The 18313-nt window shown below is 46.1% G+C and overlaps 1 protein-coding gene across 12 annotated transcripts in view; it reads right to left on the reverse strand.

Annotated features, from left to right (window-relative positions):
- The window catches only part of adgrb1a (adhesion G protein-coupled receptor B1a), an 888347-nt gene that overhangs the window by 99926 nt on the left and 770108 nt on the right, over positions 1-18313 (reverse strand). For all 12 annotated transcript variants that reach the window (XM_072468272.1, XM_072468276.1, XM_072468275.1 and 9 more), the window contains one exon: positions 7865-8036. In XM_072468272.1, the coding sequence (XP_072324373.1) occupies positions 7865-8036 (172 nt within the window). The remainder of the gene's footprint in view (positions 1-7864; positions 8037-18313) is intronic.

The raw sequence follows: 18313 nt of genomic DNA on the forward strand, positions 1-18313 counted from the left end.
ACTATAGTCAAACCATCAATAGGTAATCGCAGCTGAATGCGTACCCTCTCCCCCGCATATCCGACATGGTCAACCGGATTGCACAGTACAAGGTATTTTCCACCGTGGACCTTAAGTCCGCATATCACTAGCTCCCCATCCGCCCGAGCGACCGCAAATACACTGCCTTCGAAGAAGACGGGCGGCTCTACCACTTTTTAAGGGTTCCATTCGGCGTCACTAACGGAGTCTCGATCTTCCAACGGGAGATGGACCGAATGGTTGATCAGCACGGTTTACAGGCCACGTTCCCGTACCAAGACAACGTCACCATCTGCGGCCATGACCAGCAGGACCACGACGCCAACCTCCGCAAATTCCTCCAGACCGCTAACGCCCTGAGCCTCACCTACAACAGGGGAAAATGCGTGATTAGCACCGACCGTCTAGCCATCCTCGGCTAAGTAGTGCGTAATGGAGTCATAGGCCCCGACCCTGAACGCATGCGCCCCCTTATGGAGTTCCCCCTCCCTCACTGTCCTAAAGCCCTGAAACGCTGCCTAGGCTTTTTCTCTTATTACGCCCATTGGGTCTCCAACTACGCGGACAAGGCCCGCCAGCTAATTCATTCCACTACCTTCCCCCTGACGACAGAAGCCCGCCAGGCCTTCAGCCGCATCAAAGCGGATATCGCAAAGGCCACGATACACGCGATCGACGAGTCCCTCCCCTTCCAAGTCGAGAGCAACGCATCCGACGTAGCTCTGGCGGCCACCCTAAACCAAGCGGGCAGACGCGTGGCCTTTTTCTCACGCACCCTCCACGCTTCAGAAATCCGCCCCTCCTCAGTGGAAAAGGAAGCCCAAGCCATAGTAGAAGCTGTGCGGCATTGTAGGCATTATCTGGCCGGTAGGAGATTCACTCTCCTCACTGACCAACGGTCGGTAGCCTCATGTTCGATAATGCGCAGCGGGGCAAGATCAAGAACGACGAGATCTTGCGCTGGAGGATCGAACTCTCCACATATAACTATGAGATCTTGTATCGCCCTGGAAAGCTGAACGAGCCGTCCGATGCCTTATCCCGCGGCACATGTGCCAACGCACAAGTGGACCGTCTCCGAACCCTCCACGAGAACCTCTGCCACCCGGGGGTCACTCGGTTCTACCACTTCATAAAGTCCCGCAACCTGCCCTACTCCGTCGAGGAGGTCTGAACAGCCACCAGGAACTGCCAAATCTGCGCAGAGTGCAAGCCGCATTTTTACAGGCCAGATAGAGCGCACCTGATAAAGGCTTCCCGTCCCTTTGAGCGCCTCAGTCTGGACTTCAAAGGCCCCCTCTCCTCCACTGACCCATACTTCCTGGACGTGGTTGACGAATACTCCCGTTTTCCTTTCGCCATCTGCTGCCCCGACATGACCGCTGCCAGTCATTAAAGCCCTCTGCACCATCTTTACACTGTTCGGTTTCCCCGTCTACATCCATAGCAGTAGGGGGTCCTCCTTCATGAGCGACGAACTGCGTCAATTCCTGCTCAGCAAGGGCATCGCCTCGAGCAGGACGACCAGTTACAACCCCAGGGGTAACGGACAGGTAGATAGGGAGAACGGAACGGTCTGGAACACCGTTCTACTGGCCCTACGGTCCAGAAGTCTCCCAGTTTCCCGTTGGCAGGAAGTTCTCCCGGATGCCCTTCACTCCATCGGGTCACTGCTGTGTACCACAACTAATCAAACACCTCACGAGCGCCTCCTTGTCTTCCCTAGGAAGTCCTCCCGGAACGTCACTCCCGACCTGGCTGGCAGCCCCGGAACCCATCTTGCTCCGAAACCATGTGCGGGCGCACAAATCGGACCCGTTGGTCGAGAGGGTTCATCTCCTCCATGCAAACACTCAATACGCCTACGTGGCATACCCCAATGGCCGACAGGACACGGTCTCCCTGCGGGACCGAGCGCCCGCCGGAGCTCCCCACACCTCCCCAACACCAATCACCCCCTCGCTCCAGCCGGCGCACCCCACAGCCGCTCCCTTCCCGGGTGGATCGGTCCTTCTCCCGTGCCCGCCCAGGAGTAGTGAAACAGGAACATCGCGACGCTCCCAGAGACGACAGTGCCCGAGCCAGCGCCTGCACCACCACCGGGACAGAGACAATCGGCAAGGATGACCAGGGCACCCATTCGACTCATCGAATCTGCGTGACAAAGCAAGATCTGTAAATAATTCAGTGGCCAAGGAAAAAGCAGCATTGTAAATAGTTAACAGTTGATATCGATGCATAGCCACTGTATTAAGGGAATCCCAGTACCGACCTTGTAAACCCCTACCTCCATACGACCCACCACCCCGCCGGGTTCTTTTTTAACAAGGGGTGAATGTGGTCGTATGTATTAGGGATATTACGGTACCCTGTGATGCCGAGAGGCTACTGGTGGACAGACAATGGGTCCTGATTGGATCTGCCGCCTACTGGATCCACCCAGTAAGGCAGAGTATAAGAACCCGGGTTCTCCCAGCAGCCGCATTCTGTAACCGAGCTGCTGGGTAACAAGTTTGTGTAATAAAGCCATCGATTGACTTCATCTCATCTCACCTCGTGAGTGATTGATTGTGCTACATGGTGATCCTCAGATTAAATCACCATCAATCAGCTCTCCCCCTCAAAGGGGAAATGGTCATCGTGGATTTTACCTTAGCGTGACATAAATAGCAATAGCGGGAGTCAGCTATATGGCCCTTTGGGCCTGCTCTGCCCTTCAATTAGATCATGACTAACCTTCGACATGTGTTGTCAAAGGGTTTGGGGGGGGATGGGGGGGGCGTTTGAGGGGAAAAGAGGTCAGCAGGAAGCAGCAAGGCTGGGGGGGGGGGGGGAGGAAAAGAGGGGGGGAGGAGGAGGTCGTGGCTCTCAGCAGGTTCCCCCCCTCCATAATGTCAGGTCAGTTTATCAGGCAATAGCTGCCTTTGAACGAGTCACTCCACCCTGCCCTTCCTCAGGATCCTGCAAGCAACTACAGGTTTGTTTGTCATGCTCGGTGCATGGCAAACCTCCTACGTGCTGCTGGGTGAATACCAGAGGTTGCAGGGTGGGTCTAATAAGTGGGCATTAATTGGGATGGAGGCAGGTAGACGGCAGAGTCCTCCACCCACATTCCTCCTGTCTGATTAAATGCCCGATTCCACCAAAATCACCATGGGAGAGGGTACTAAATTTCATCCAGTAACTTAGAAATATAGTAAACAGTGTGAAGACAGAGTTCAGGTGGACAAAAATGGATTGTTTCAATACCCATACATACGGCGGATGAAATTTAACATAGAGGCATGCAAAATGATCGAATTTTGGCAGGATGTATGAGGCGAGCCAACATAAAATTAATTATACAATTTGAAAAGAAAAGGGCTGCAAAAACAGAGAGACCTGGAGATGTACTTATGCAGGTCTTTGAAGGCGGCAGGTTGAGATGACTGTTACAAAAGCCTTGGCTTTGTAAATAGAACCATAGGATCTCCACAGCGCAGAATGAGGTCATTTGCCCCATCGGGTCTGCACTGATCATTTGAGAGAGCACCCTACCTTGGTGCACTCTCCTCAAACCCATAGCCCCACCTAACCTTCAGATACGAAGGGACAATTTAGCATGGCCAATCCACCTAACCTGCACATCTTTGGACTGGGTAAGAAAAGCAAAGAATGTTATGCTACACCTTTACAAATCACTAATTCAGCCCAAGTGGAACATTGTGGCCAATTCTCGGCACCACAATTTCGAAAGGATATCAAGACCTTCGATCAGGAGATTTATATTAAAGGTGCTAGGAACAAAAATCTTCAGTTGGTGGAGAGACTTGGGTTGTGTTCCTTAGCGCAGAGGATTAAAGGGAGATTTGACAGAAGTCTTCAAAATTTCGAGAGGTTTTGATACAATAAATAAGGATAAACTTTCCAATAACAGATGGGTCTATAACCAGGGGAAACAATATTTCAGGTAATTAGCCAGAATAACCAGAAAATGAGGAAATGTGGAGTGGTTATGATCGAGAATGCACTGCCTGAAAGCGAGGTGGAAGCAGATTCCAGAACATCTTCCAAAACAGAATTTAATAAAATACTTGAAAAGGAGAATTTTGCAGGACTGTAGGGAAAGAGTAAGGGAGTAGGACTAATTGAATAATTCTTCCAAAGGCACACTATGGCAACTGACCTCCTGCACGGTATCATTTTATTAGTCTATGAAAGGTTATTTTGACTGTGTGAATCCATTCTTTCACATCATAGGCAATGCCTATGGAACTTAAAAGCTCATAGATCATATATGGCATTGCTAAAGCAAAATTTCATATTTGTATCAAAGCCTGAAACTAGTATTGCATACAGGTGACTTCAGACACTATTTTTCTTAATAGCATTTAGAAACAAATGACTTTCACCAAGTTTAAATGCTGAATATGAAATCAGACATTGCCAAAAATTGGTTTCCCTGAGAATTTTCTAATGAATCAGTTGCTGAAACCCTCACATTATTTCCATAAACTCAAAATTTGGTTGTCAAGGTTGAAAGAGTTAAGTCGGAGAGACTTGCATTTAAATCGCAATTTAGAACAGAAGTAAACTGAACTCAAAATGGGTGGCTTGCTTTTGTTCACTCGGGGATTTGTGCAAGTATCAAGAGATGAAAGTTATGATGAATTTTTCAAACATCATTGGAACATTCCAATGATTTATTCAAATACCATGAAACCTTTTGAAAGTTCTATCTCAATCGAGTCACAGAACTATCACCCCAAAGTATTGTTTTGTGCGACAAAGATAACAGATTTTAAGAAGAATGGCCAATGTTTTGTTTTAAGAAGGATCTGAGAGGAAGAAAAGGGGGTGTAGCTGCAGAAGGCACTCTGAAATATGGGGTTCAGATGACTTGAGACATGGTTGCCCATGTAAAAAGGCCACACTTCATTCGAACTTCCTTTGACATTTTCTCATTCATTAACGCTGTCTCCTCAGTTTCTGTCCTTTTCTAACTCAAGTTTAAACACAACTTTAATCATATGTTTATCAATTAGTCATTTTACGATTCATACGCGCCAGATGGCTACGTCAGTATGCTCTCCCTTTTATCCTCACAGTTATGAATACTGAGAGGGAGTTGAGTGTCAGCGGTGGATGTAGGGTTGGAAGAGATCAGGGAGATAGCAAAGAAAAAGCTATGAAGGGATTTTGAAATTTTAAACTGGAGGACCAAGAGGATTCAACTCTGCAGATCGGGAGAATAGGATATAAGTTATGCTACATCCGTGGAAACTGGTGGTCAGGGTTGTTTCTGATGCTGAGGTTACAAATAGTCTCATTCAACTTGGCTGATGAAGGAATAAAATAGGTGGCAAGAGTACATAGCTTGTAATGATGGTAGTGGTGGTGGTGGTGGTGGTGGTGAGTTGCTGCTGTTGAAGACATTGGTTTCAATCTTCCCAATATTAACTGGAGAAAATATTTTATCCATATTTTCCTTGGCGAGAATGGATCACAAACTGTGCAATATTAACCCTTAGGATTGCAACTAACTGTTGTGTTCAAAATAAAACAAAACCTGGTATTTGAGTAATCATGTAATCCATTTATTCAGAGAATAATCAGAATTGTACTATTTTTACTACTTTGTAATATTCAGAATTGGAAAGGTACAGAGAATCATTTCTATAGGTGTCATGTGAAGGAAACCATGCATTAAAAATCGACAAAGGATCTTTAGTACTTAAAGGGTTCAAGAAAACAGTTCTATTTCAATATGCTTTTTTAAATTCCCTTCCTCGCATGAACACCATATTCCCTCGTATGCAGGTGATCCAGTTTGATCTCAGGTATTGTACCTGGAAATGAGACAAACCTCAAAAGGACACCATTAACGTTGTGCTTGGCTTGGCTAACAGCAGGTACTATAGGACCAGAGCATGACAGCTTTCTTGACCAAAACTTTAGATCTTGCATTTTTCTGCATGTTAATGGTGCTCAATAGTTATTCAAGAACTGGGGGATGTAGGCAAACTCTGATGAGAATACCACTGCTTCAATTAGCAGCCATCTCCTTCAGAATATCTTTACTTTCTTCTTTGGTTTCCATTTCAATTCTTTAAAAGTCAAGGGTGGGGAACACTCAGTTCACACAACATAGAAAATTTCATTCGTTTAAAATGGTATTTTGTTCAGCAAGAAAATCATCCGTTGATGAACTTCACAGCTTAACCTTCCTAACACAAATACGAAACCATGAGGATAGCATCATCATTTGACCAGGAATCTTGCCATTTTTGTTGACTGTGTAATATTGACCCACATTATTTATATCAACATACTGCCAGCAGTTATGTATACTCTGGTTTGCACCTTAGTCTATATTATGACTTACTGATGCAAGGGGAAGCTGAAGAAAAATACAAATGCTCAAGAACCTTTTGGTGAAATCATTGGTTCTTTGAACACTCTTTGCTAAACATCATCCAGATCTAACACATATTGAACTTGTCGATCAATAACTCCATTATCATTCAGTACATTCATTTCTCGTATCACACTTATTCATCCATAATACAGATTGGTGTGGTTATCAGGCATCAAAACGGACAGCCATTGCTGTGTTTTCTGGCACCGGTAAAGACTATTCTGCCCTGTGCCAGTATTTCTGTTCCACACTATTTTCATCTTACGTGCCATTTACTTCGTCTCACCCTATCAGCTTACCCTTCTATTATTGTTCCACCCTTGCACTTATCCAGCTTCCCCTTACGTTATTCATCTGAACCACTCCATGTGGTTGTCGGTTTTACATTCTCTTGGAGTGAAGAGTTTTCTCCTGAATTCTTTCCTGATTTTCTTCAGTGATTATCTTACAATTATGGCCCCTAGTTTTGCAATGTTAAGAATCGCTCCAGAAAGTATATAAAGAGGATATGTAATATAAACCGATCAGGCTGCAAACACCTCCTGGGAATGTGTCATTTTAAAAAAATGTTTCAATAATTTAGATACACACACACACACACACGCAGATATACATTTTAAAATGGTTACCTGAATGAGAGGAGTAACATTACTGTCAACACCACGAAAACAAAGGCAGCATTTTAAGATACAAACAAAGCATTTCAAATAATTTTGCTCTGTTCACTCAGTCTTCCCTTTCACTGACATTTTCTCATCTTCATTCTCCTCGACCCGTTTTCGCTATTTTAACTTTAACTAACATAACCTCGTCTGACATTTCGATTCATTAACTTCCCTTTCCAGCCTTAAGCACTGTTTTTAATTTGTGTGAGGTTCCAACATCTATTCTGGGAAAGGGTTTCACATCAGACAAGATCAACCGCTGAAAAGCACTTCAAAGGGGTTATTCCTTCAAGCAAACGCCATGAAAAATAATGAAGATGGTCAATTTCGTGTAGCAGATTTGACCAAGTTTGACGTGATCATGGACTGGAATGAAATAACCCTCACTGTGCTGTGTGGATGACCTCAATCTGAAGAAAAGCAACCCGCCTCTCGGAATTATCTCAAGAAACTACCTTGGGTGCTGGGATCATATAACCCCACAGAGTTTCACTCATATGGCATTTAATGTCATCTAAATCCTTGATTAGCACCTTACAATCACTGGCAAGAATCTTTGATGCCCTATCGGTATATTTTTGAAACATGTAAAACAGATATCACATCCAGGTTTATGAGGAAACGCATGCAAACCAAACACGCCATTGGCATCACCACTTACATTTTTATTCCCCTTCCAGTTAATTAAAGATAGATCCACACATATATGAATTTCATTTCATTATCCCTGCAAAACATTTCCCCTGCCCTTTAATCTCACATGTATTTCCATGTGACATACCTCTCTTCTCAAAATGCAGTGGACCATTACAATGACAAAGCCTTCCAAAGAGTCAAAGACAGCAAAGAGGATCTGAAAGAGGGCTGATCTTCGATCTGTGATGGCTAACACTGCAGACATCCAGGTCAACGCTAAAAGTGGTAGGACCACACAAGAGCTCCAAAGAGATGCCCTATTAATTGGGGGGGAAAAAAAAAGATATTAGAGAGAAAAATGAAATAGCTTATGTCTCTACCAGGTCAATGATATTGTTCAGCAAAGGCTTGGTTTAACACAAATCCAAATACAATAAAGCAGAAGTGCCAAACAAACAATTATTGTAATGTAATTAAACTCCCCATTATAATCAGGTAATGCTGAGGATTGTGTTGTTTACTATGTAAAAAAGGGAGCGACAGCACCACGCTAAACCGTTCAGACCTGCGACAAATATCTTTAGTGTCATTTCAGCTAAAAGATTTAGCTGATTCCATCAACAGAAAGCTCTGCTTATACCAAGTTCCATTTGAATAAATTAATTTTGGTCAGAAAGTCAATTTTTCCTCCAAATATCTAAATTCTGATGCAATATCATGCATTCTATGCTGAAAATACTAATGATACTTATAATAAGTGCTCCAGTAACATCTACAGCTTCATAAAGCAGCATAATCGTATTGCACTCAGTACACTTAAAAATACATTTTGAATAACTGGAGGGCATGTCATTAGCAGCAGTGAAATGATAAGGACATGGGAGGAGATTTGATTCATCAAATCCTTTTCCTCCATTTAACTTCCTGAGAAAATGCCCTGTGAAGATTTCTCTGCCCCTTCTTAAAGCGATCAAGTAAAACGTCAGCGTATCTACATAATCCTGTTCCACCCAATCACCTCCCAGAGGAACAAATGTGTGTATGTTTTTGGTACAAAGCCAGAAAATGCTGGAAAAAAACGCGGCAGGTCTGGCAGCATGCGTGGAGAGGGGAGCAAGAGTCTGTGTTTCAGGTTGATGACCTTTCAGGGGAGCTGGAGAAGGTAACGGGGAGGAGAGGAAGAGCAAACGGAAAGGTCTTTATGGGGTGGAAGGAAGGAGAGATGAAATGACAAATGGTTCACGGCAGCAGGAGGTGGTAAAGAGATATGTGAAGAAACAAAAGACAGACCAACAGGTGTGAATGGAAATAGAATTATTACCATCAGCAGCCATCCACAAAAAATGTGTACAGAGGCTATGATTTGAAGTTATGCCCAATGCTGAAACTTTGACTTTTGTTGGAGGCTGAGGACAGGTGGACTGCAGATACATTGAAAGGAGGTTCTGCAATGCAGCCAACCAATCTACATTTGGTTGCCTTTATTTTCCCCTCCATTCTTTTATGGGATGTGGGCATTGCTGGAAGTGCCAGGATTTGTCCTAAAATGTCTTTTGAGGGCAGTTAAGAGTCAACCAAGTTGCTGTGGGTCTGGAGTCACAAAGAGGCCAAACCAGGTAAGGACAGCAGATTTCCTTCCCCAAGGTGGGTTTTTAAGACAATCAATGATGGTTTCATGATCACCAAGAAGGAAACTGGCCTTCATTTCAGATTTTTGTTGTTGTTGATTAATTCATTGAATTTAAATTCCACCAGATGCCATGGTGGTATTTGAACCTGTGACCCCAGAGCATTAGTCTAGGCCTCTGGATTATTAGCTCAGTGACATTACCACTCCACCACTGCCTCCCCAGTGTGGTGGAGACTCCGTCGTGAGCAGTGAATACAGTACACTAAATTGACACCAGGACGGGAAAATTGCTAGTTCACCTGAAAAACTGTTTGGGGTCCCACAGTGGGAACACAGGAAGTAAAAGAGCCACCGTTGTATTTCCTGTGCTTGCATGGAAAGGTACGATGGGAATGGAACAGGATGTTGGGGAACCTGTATGTCATGCAGAGAACAGTCTCTTTGGAATGCAGAAGGGGGAGGAGAGGAGTTTGGTAGCGGCATAACACTGGAGGTAGCGGAAATGGGAGGAGACAATCTGTTGAATGTGGATGCTAGTAGGTAGAAGATGATAGGGGGAAGCTCTTCAGAGTTCTGGGTGGGAAAGGAAGGGGTAGGAGGCGAGGTGTGGGACATGGTGTGGACACGGCCGAAAACCCCATCAACCATGGTGGAAAGAATTCCTGTGTTGAGGAAAAAACAAGACATACCAGTTGCATTGGTGCAGAAGGTGGCATAGTCAAAACAGATGTGACAGAGACTGAAAAACTGGCAAAATGAAATAGTTTTCCAAGAGGAAGCCAGGTAGAAGGAAGTATAGTTAAAGAAGCTGCGTGGCATGATCAGTAGACTTGTAGTGAAATGAAATGAAATGAAAATGAAAATCGCTTATTGTCACAAGTAGGCTTCAAATGAAGTTACTGTGAAAAGCCCCTAGTCGCCACATTCCGGTGCCTGTTTGGGGAGGCTGGTACGGGAATTGAACCGTGCTGCTGGCCTGGTCTGCCTTCAAAGCCAGCGATTTAGCCCTGTGCTGAACAGCCCCAGGACAGGTGGGACATATGTTTAGCCAGTATCTCTGTATATATGTGTACAGGCGTGTAATCTATATGAGTTTGGTCATGATTGGAGTATCCCGGACAAGCCCTCCAATGCATTTGTGAGTGGCACGGTGGCACAGTGGTTAGCGTGATGCCTCACAGCTCCAGGACAAGGGTTCAATTTTGGTCTCGGGTAACTGTCTGTGTGGAGTTTGCACGTCCTTCTCGTGTCTACATGGGTTTCCTCCGGGTGCTCCGGTTTCCTCCCACAGTCCAAAGATGTACACATTAGGTGGATTGGCCATGCTAAATTGCCCCTTAGTGTCCAAAAAGGTGAGGTGGGGTTATTGGGTTACGGGGATAGGGTGGAGGTGTGGTAGGGTTCTCTTTCCAAGGGCAGGTGCAGACTCGATAAGCCGAATGGCCTCCTTCTGCACTGTAAATTCTATAATTCTATGATACATTGTCCAGTATGTTGTTTGCTTTTAATCACCTTTTCCCCCTACTTTTAGCCCATTCATATAGTTGCCGCCATCCCCCCTCAATCCCTCCTTATACCTCCAAAATTAACATTGTCACATCAATTATTCTGAAATTCATTTGCAAGTTACATACTCTTGCTGAATGTGTACTAATTTATTTTCCTTTTTGTCACAATATTTAGTGACAATCTAAATGGCATTTTCATTCCAGAGTCGGAATTGTTGATGTGAGCCGTGAGCTGCAAACATGGAACAGTAAACCAATTCATCTGACACTAGCACGAGGGAAAATGTTAAATCTATTATTCGGGACACAGCGATAGGGAACGTAGGAAGGCATAAGATTTGGCAGTCAGCACATCTTAATGAAAAGGAAAGCATGTTTGACAATTTGTAAGCATCTATGAGGTCGTAGGGTAGATAGAGGGAAACCAACGGATTTAGCATAATTGGATTTAAAAGCAAAAGTTTTGACAAGGTGCCACTCAAGAGCTTATTGCACAAAATTGGGGCTCATGGGATATGGGGTAATATATTAGTATGGTTAGAGGGTTGAGTAATGGATGGAAAGAAAAGTGGGAATAAATGCTTTATTTGGGTTGGCCGTAACTCGCGGGGTACTTCAAGGTTCAGTGCTTGCCTTTTGGGGTCTCAGGAACATGCATTCTATGGGCGCAATCTAACGGAAAAGTTTCTAAACGTAATTTGTGGCAGGTTTTGCTGGGAGTTTCTCACTGGCTCTGCTGGTGAGTTCCCCACCGCTATCTAACCACACGTAATCACTTTTTGGGACCCTGGGGAGTTTCTTTCTGGTCAAGCCCACACTGCGGAGATCAGTTCCTCAGAGTTTGGGCCACCATTTTGAAAGGCTATCCCTACCTAGTTGTGGGCTTGTCGGTGCCCTGCACGCCCCACCCATGGGTAATGTCACCCGCCACACACATGGGCACTTACCCCCCCCCCCTCAAATGCTGACACCCCCGCTATTGGCTCACTGAGGACCTCCCCCGTTTCAGGCCTTCCCACACACCCTTTCAGGTCCCACATTTCAGGATCCTGAAACAGGTGGGTCCTCGCCTCCAACGCCCCACCCAAACTTCCAGAGGCCCCTTCCATCATTCAGAGCCCCTTCCACCCTGCTTTCATGGGCATGGCCCTCCTCAGGCCCTGAACTTGGCAGTGCCAGCCTGTCACCCACGCACCCTGGCACTGCCACCTTGTCCAGCTTTGCGATGCCAACAGGGCACCTTGGCAATGCCAGAGTGGCAGTGCCAAGATGCCAATCTGGCAGTACCAAGGTGTCCATATTCAAGGAGGAGGGCCAAGGGACCACCCTGCCATGTTCCTGACCACGAGGGGCCTCCGATGGCCCGGGAGACCTCCCGAGTGCTGTTCCTCCTGGTCCACGTTTGTGTGGACCAGTACTGAATGGCATCTGGCTGGGGACTCCCTGGGAAGGCTGGTAGATGCTGGGAGCCTGATAGATCCTAGGTCACCAAGCCTAAACAGCTTTTAAACATACTTTGCGAGGCTCGGTCCCACGGGATCCTGATCATGATGCCTGGGTAGATCTCCCGAGGTATACTGGCTTTAGGAAGTACAGGCTGTGACGCGATCCCATTCGGGCGCAACGTGGCTGGTAGATTGCGCCATAAATCAATGACTTCGATAAGAGAAGTGCAATATACTTAGTTTTGCTGAAGATAAAAAGTTAGGTTGGAAAGTAAGCCGTGAGAATACAAAAAGAGATTGCACAGAGAGATAGATAAATTAAATGAGTGCACAAGAATGCGTCAAATGGAATATAGTATGGAAAAGTAGAAACATAGAAGCATAGTTGTCAACTTTTCCATGAGAAATGGAAAAAGCAAAATATTTTTTATACGGTGAAAGATTGGAACATTTTAGTCATTAAAGAAACCCAAGTGCTCTTGTATGTGAATCACACAACGTTATCGTGTGGCTACATCAAGCAATTAGGAGAAATGATACACTAACATTTATCACAAAGGATTCAGAGTATACCAGCCTGTTTTTAACTCATTCAAAGCTTATTCATTTACACGTAGTTAAATTTGGGCTCTTTCAGAGTGAAGTCTGACTGCAACTATCTCAGGCCTTGCTGACGCCATGCCTAGAATACTATACGTGATTTAATGGTCTCGTTGTCCAGGCCGTTAAATCGCTGGAGAGGCCAAAATCGAGAACCACGCCATGCGCCGATCTGTTGCCATCTAACCGATCAGGATCCCGCCATAACGTGGCTAGAAATCAATAATCACCACTTAAGCCCAAACTCCATACAATTAATGGGAACAAACCCCTATCTAACAGCCTCCCGTGATGGAATGGCCTCCCCAACACTGACGCCAATTAGTACTCCTTTTTAAAAACATGAAACTGGTGGAAGGGTTGCTACGGGACCAGAGGAGGTGAGTAGCCATCTTTGCTCACAGGCAAAGAGCCTGGAAGCACTGGGGCTGCTATCCTGGTGCTGGAAGGGGGAGGGGAAGCCACTGAGGGAGCAGCCTTGGTCTGGCTGGGCTGCCATTGGTTGGGGGGGGGGGGGGGGTTGTGGAGATGTGGACGTGCCAATCCATGACCTAGGGGGGTAGAGGGATAGAGATGGGTTTCTCAGTGCCCACGGGTCCACCATGCCAACCCCTGGACCTTGTGGTCCCGTTCTGGGGTAACCCCAGCCCCTGCCCACATGCCCCACAGGCCACCAATAACTCCCACGGACCATGGAGGCCTCGGGCGACGCAGCTGAAGGCTATTGCTCATACGGAATTGGCAATCGTAGTTAAGTGAGCATTTCACACATTCACCAAGTGAATCCTCGTGGGTACGTGTATCACAGGAAGGTCAAGGGGCCGATGTTGGGCGTAATTCTCCGTAAAAACTTCTAAGTGTGAATGCGAACGGGAATTGTTGCGAGCTTCCCGGCGCTCGGCCCAGCGAGGCTGACAACGCAATTCAACGTTGATTGGTCTACTTAACAAGGCCTCACAGGCTTCTCGTCGCAAGTGATGTTGCGCGTGTGGTGTTGCCTCCCGCAGTGTTCAAGCGCCGTGTCCAGGAATCAGGGTGTGATTGGGATCTTAGGCAATGACACCCACATGCTACCTGGCCTGCCCATCCATTGGAATCCACTTGGCAAGTGTGAAGTGCTCACTTAACCATGATTGCCAATTCAGCAATAATTTAATAATCTTTATTGTCACAAGTAGGTTTATATTAACACTGCAATGAAGTTACTGTGAAAAGCCCCTAGTCGCCACATCCGGCGCCTGTTCGGGTACACAGAGGGAGGATTCAGAATGTCCAATTCACTGAACAAGCATGTCTTTCGGGACTCGTGGGATGGAACCAAAGGCCCCTGAGGAAACCCACGCAGACATAGGGAGAACGTGCAGACTCCACAGACAGTGAGCCAAGCCAGGAATTGAACCTGGGACCCTGGCGCTGTGAAGCAACAGTGCTAACCACCGTGCTACCGTGCAACCTTCAGCCGTGCAGCCAGAGGCCTCAGCAGTCGATGGGGGTTATGGGTGGTTGTTGGGGCAGACGGTGGTGTTGCCCCCGGAACGGGTACATATGATCTACGGGTTGGCATGGTGGTGCCATGAGCGGTTGCCCCCCGGTTGCCCCCAAAGCTCACCCCCAACCCCCATGGTGGCCACCCCTGCGAAGGTCTCCCATCCCGCACCAAACACTGGGGTGACAAGCCCAGCACCCCCAGGCAACTTGCCTGAGAGCAACGATGGCTACTCACCTCCTCAGTACCCACAGAAGCCGAGTGTGAGCACTTCCTGGGGAGGCCGCTGAATGACAGGGGGCCGTTGGATATGGGGTAGCTCTCGTTAATTGTATGGCAATGAGGCTTAAGTGGTTGTAATTGATTTCTCGCCCCACTATGGCGAGATCCCGATTTTGTCGACGGGAACGGACGGCTGCATCACAAACTGTTTGGCAACTGCCGCGGATCTCGTTTTTGGCCTCTCCCACTATTCACCGGCCTCGTTATGCTTGAGCGAGAGCGTATCGAGGCCGGAGAATTGGGCTCGTCATTTTTGCAAAACAAATTGACAAACAACTTGTGACAATTCATAGTCCATGATGTACATCTTCCTTGCCACAAGCCACAGTTTGATTTGTATATATGAATTTGTATTTGTATGTGATTTTGTTCCCCGCCAAATTTGTTAGCAGTGTTAATGTACAGGCAGATAAAAATCAAATGGGTTAGAGGTGTACTTTTATCCTGTTAGGATGCAGTTACTCAAGATCTCTATCATTAACGCTAGTCAACAGGCACAGGCTGAAGAATGAATAATTTAAACACCTCTGGGGATGTCCCTGTGCCACTAGAGAACCTGCCTTGTTGCAGGATGAAAACAGCATATTGCCAGATCAGAGAACAAAGGTTCCCTGGACTCCTCAAAATACTTCACTGTACAAGAAACTTTTGCTAAGGGCTACATTGAAATCTCTACAAACTTTTTTCTTCAATATTTACCAAGATCCCAGGGTGCATCCTTCTTTCAACTTCTGAGGACCTGCATTTCGTCCCTTTAAGTGACAGGGACATTCAATCTCCCAAAGTCAAAGCTCCTCTCGGGCCCACCCCCTCTGATGCCAATAGAATTTTTTAATGTGCCTGGTGTTTTAAATGCCAACAAATATCTTAGGAAATTCCAACTTTAGGCCAGTCTCGAGTTATAGCATTCTGGTTGGACCATACATTATCACTGCACGGGTATTTTCAACACAAAGCTCCTCTTTATTAAGGAACAACTCCTCCCACTCCAGTATTAGTACCTTAAATAGGGCTGCTGAAAGATTTGTGATAAACTGGGAATTTATCCACTTGGAACCATAGGAATTTTAAGGATAAGAAAACAACAACTCTTAGGTTCAACTAAAGGAATGTAGTAATAGGGATGGTTGTAATGAAAACTAAAGGAATGTAGTAATAGGGGTGGTTGTAATGAGGTTTGATGGTTTTTTTATTTACCAAATAATATCCCTCAGGCTATTCAATGAACCTTGAACCGCAGCACTCATGCTCCCTCTAATTACTGCATAATGTGCATGGCTGCTTTGTTACGCATTCACACATCTTAAAGTGAATATTGCTTGGACACAGCCTATGTGCTCCCATCATGGCACATTTGAAAGATTATCATAGAATTTACAGTGCATAAGGAGGCCATTCGGCCCATCGAGTCCGCACCGGCTCTTGGAAAGAGCACCCTACCCAAGGTCAACACCTCCACCCTATCCCCATAACCCAGCAACCCCACCCAACACGAAGGGCAATTTTGGACACTAAGGGCAATTTATCATGGCCAATCCACCTAACCTGCACATCTTTGGACTGTGGGAGGAAACCGGAGCACCCGGAGGAAACCCACGCACACACGGGGAGGATGTGCAGACTCCGCACAGGCAGTGACCCAAGCCGGAATCGAACCTGGGACCCTGGAGCTGTGAAGCAATTGTGCTATCCACAATGCTACCGTGCTGCCCCTCAACTGCTCCACACACACGAGGCTCAAGAGGTTAGCACCATTGCTTCTGAGTCAGAAGATTACTGGTTCAAGTCTTGCTCTAGGTACTGGAATACAAAAATCGATTCCAGTGCAGTACTGAGAAAATATTTCACTGTTAGAGGTGTCAGCTTTGGTTGTGACGCAAAGCTCTTTCAGTTGACCTAAAACATCTCACTGCACCATTTTGAAGAAGTGGGGAGCTTCCTGTCACAGAATTACAGAATGATACAGCACAGAAGAGGCCCTTCGGCCCATCGAATCTGCACCGACACATAGAAATACCTGACCTGTCTACCCAATCCCATTTTCCAGCACTTGGCCCATAGCATTGAATGTTATGAGGTGCCAAGTGCTCATCCAGGTACTTTTTAAAGAATGTGGGGAACCCACCTCTACCACCCTCCCAGACAGTGCATTCCAGACTGTCACCACCCTCGGGGTGAAGACGATTTTCCTCAAATCCCCCCTAAACCTCCAGCCCCTCACCTTGAACTTGTGTCCCCTCATAACTGGCACTTCAACTAAGGGGAACAGCTGCTCCCTATCCACCCTGTCCATGCCCCTCACAATCTTGTACACCTGGATTAGGTGACCTTGGTGACCTGATCAATATTCAGCCCTCAATCAACATTACAAAACAAAAATGATCTGGTCATTATCATGCTGCTGTTTGTGGCAGCTTGCTGCGCTATAATTAGAATTCATGTCTCCTGTGTTAGAACAGAGACATCACTTAAAAGCAAGTACTTATTGACAGCAAAATGCTTGAGGAAATGCTGTGGTGTGAAAGGCACTATGTAAATTCAAATCTTTTCAAATTTCTTCCACTGCAGCAAATTATGCAGAGAAACTATTCAATGGTTAATGGCATCACAATAGTCAGAGGGCTTCAAAGCGGAGCTTTACATCAATAAGTCTATTATTTTTTTCAAGGCTGATTGGTTATATTTTCTTGACATACCAATCTATTAAGTGCCTGCAAACTGCAAAGATAAATTACCAAAAGTCTTGACAGAGAGGAGAGAAACAAGTTACCATCACAAGTATGCAGTAACTGCATATGACAGCGAGTCCAATGATAGCTGTAATGATCTTCCGTGTGCATGCCCAGCGAGAACACGTTTTGACGAGTGTGCATCCACAGATATTATACAGCTACTCAATCAAAAAAAGCTGTGATGAGCAGGTTTGCTCGGATGCAATGATCCTTTAACCTGCATGGTCAAAAATTATATTTGACGGACTTCTGGAAAAGAAATTATGCCAGAAGTTGCCAAGCTGTCTTGTGCACTGTACATCTGTCAAATTGATCCCCTTCATTTAGTTTGGCACAACTAAGGAATGCCTGTTCATGGGGATTTTAAGACTGACCAGGTCATATGTCCGGAGACAACATGAAATATTTTTGCTGATCAATATAAGAACTTACAGGAACCAGAATGAGTCCTAAAGCCCAATCTGAATATTGCTTTTGTGCATCCATCAACCTAACAGATTTGCCTGGTTGGTATTGCCAGGCTGGCAACACTGCCAAGGGTCAGGGTCTGAGGGGGGCCGTGCTCAGGAAAGGAGGGTTGGGGGTAAGAAAGGTGGGGAGGTGAAGGAAGGGTATGAAGGGTGGGGGTCCTGGTGGGGTGGCCCGAAACAGAGCATGGGATGACCTGAAAAGGGGGTGCCCTTAGCGACTCCATAATGGGATGTCCTCACTTGTGGGTGTGTGGGGTAATGCCCATGTGTGTGGAGGGTGACATTGCCCATGGGTGGAGAGTGTGGGGGACCCTCAATCCCATCTAGAGATCGGGGCACTCTTTCAAAATGAAGGCCCGATCTCAGAGGAGCCGCTTTGGCCGGCGAGTTCAGCTCTCCAGTAATGGAAAAGAGTGTTGGCTCGACCAGGGAGAAACTCCC

This window comes from Scyliorhinus torazame, chromosome 11, assembly GCF_047496885.1.
Source record: "Scyliorhinus torazame isolate Kashiwa2021f chromosome 11, sScyTor2.1, whole genome shotgun sequence".
NCBI classification, from domain to species: domain Eukaryota; kingdom Metazoa; phylum Chordata; class Chondrichthyes; order Carcharhiniformes; family Scyliorhinidae; genus Scyliorhinus; species Scyliorhinus torazame.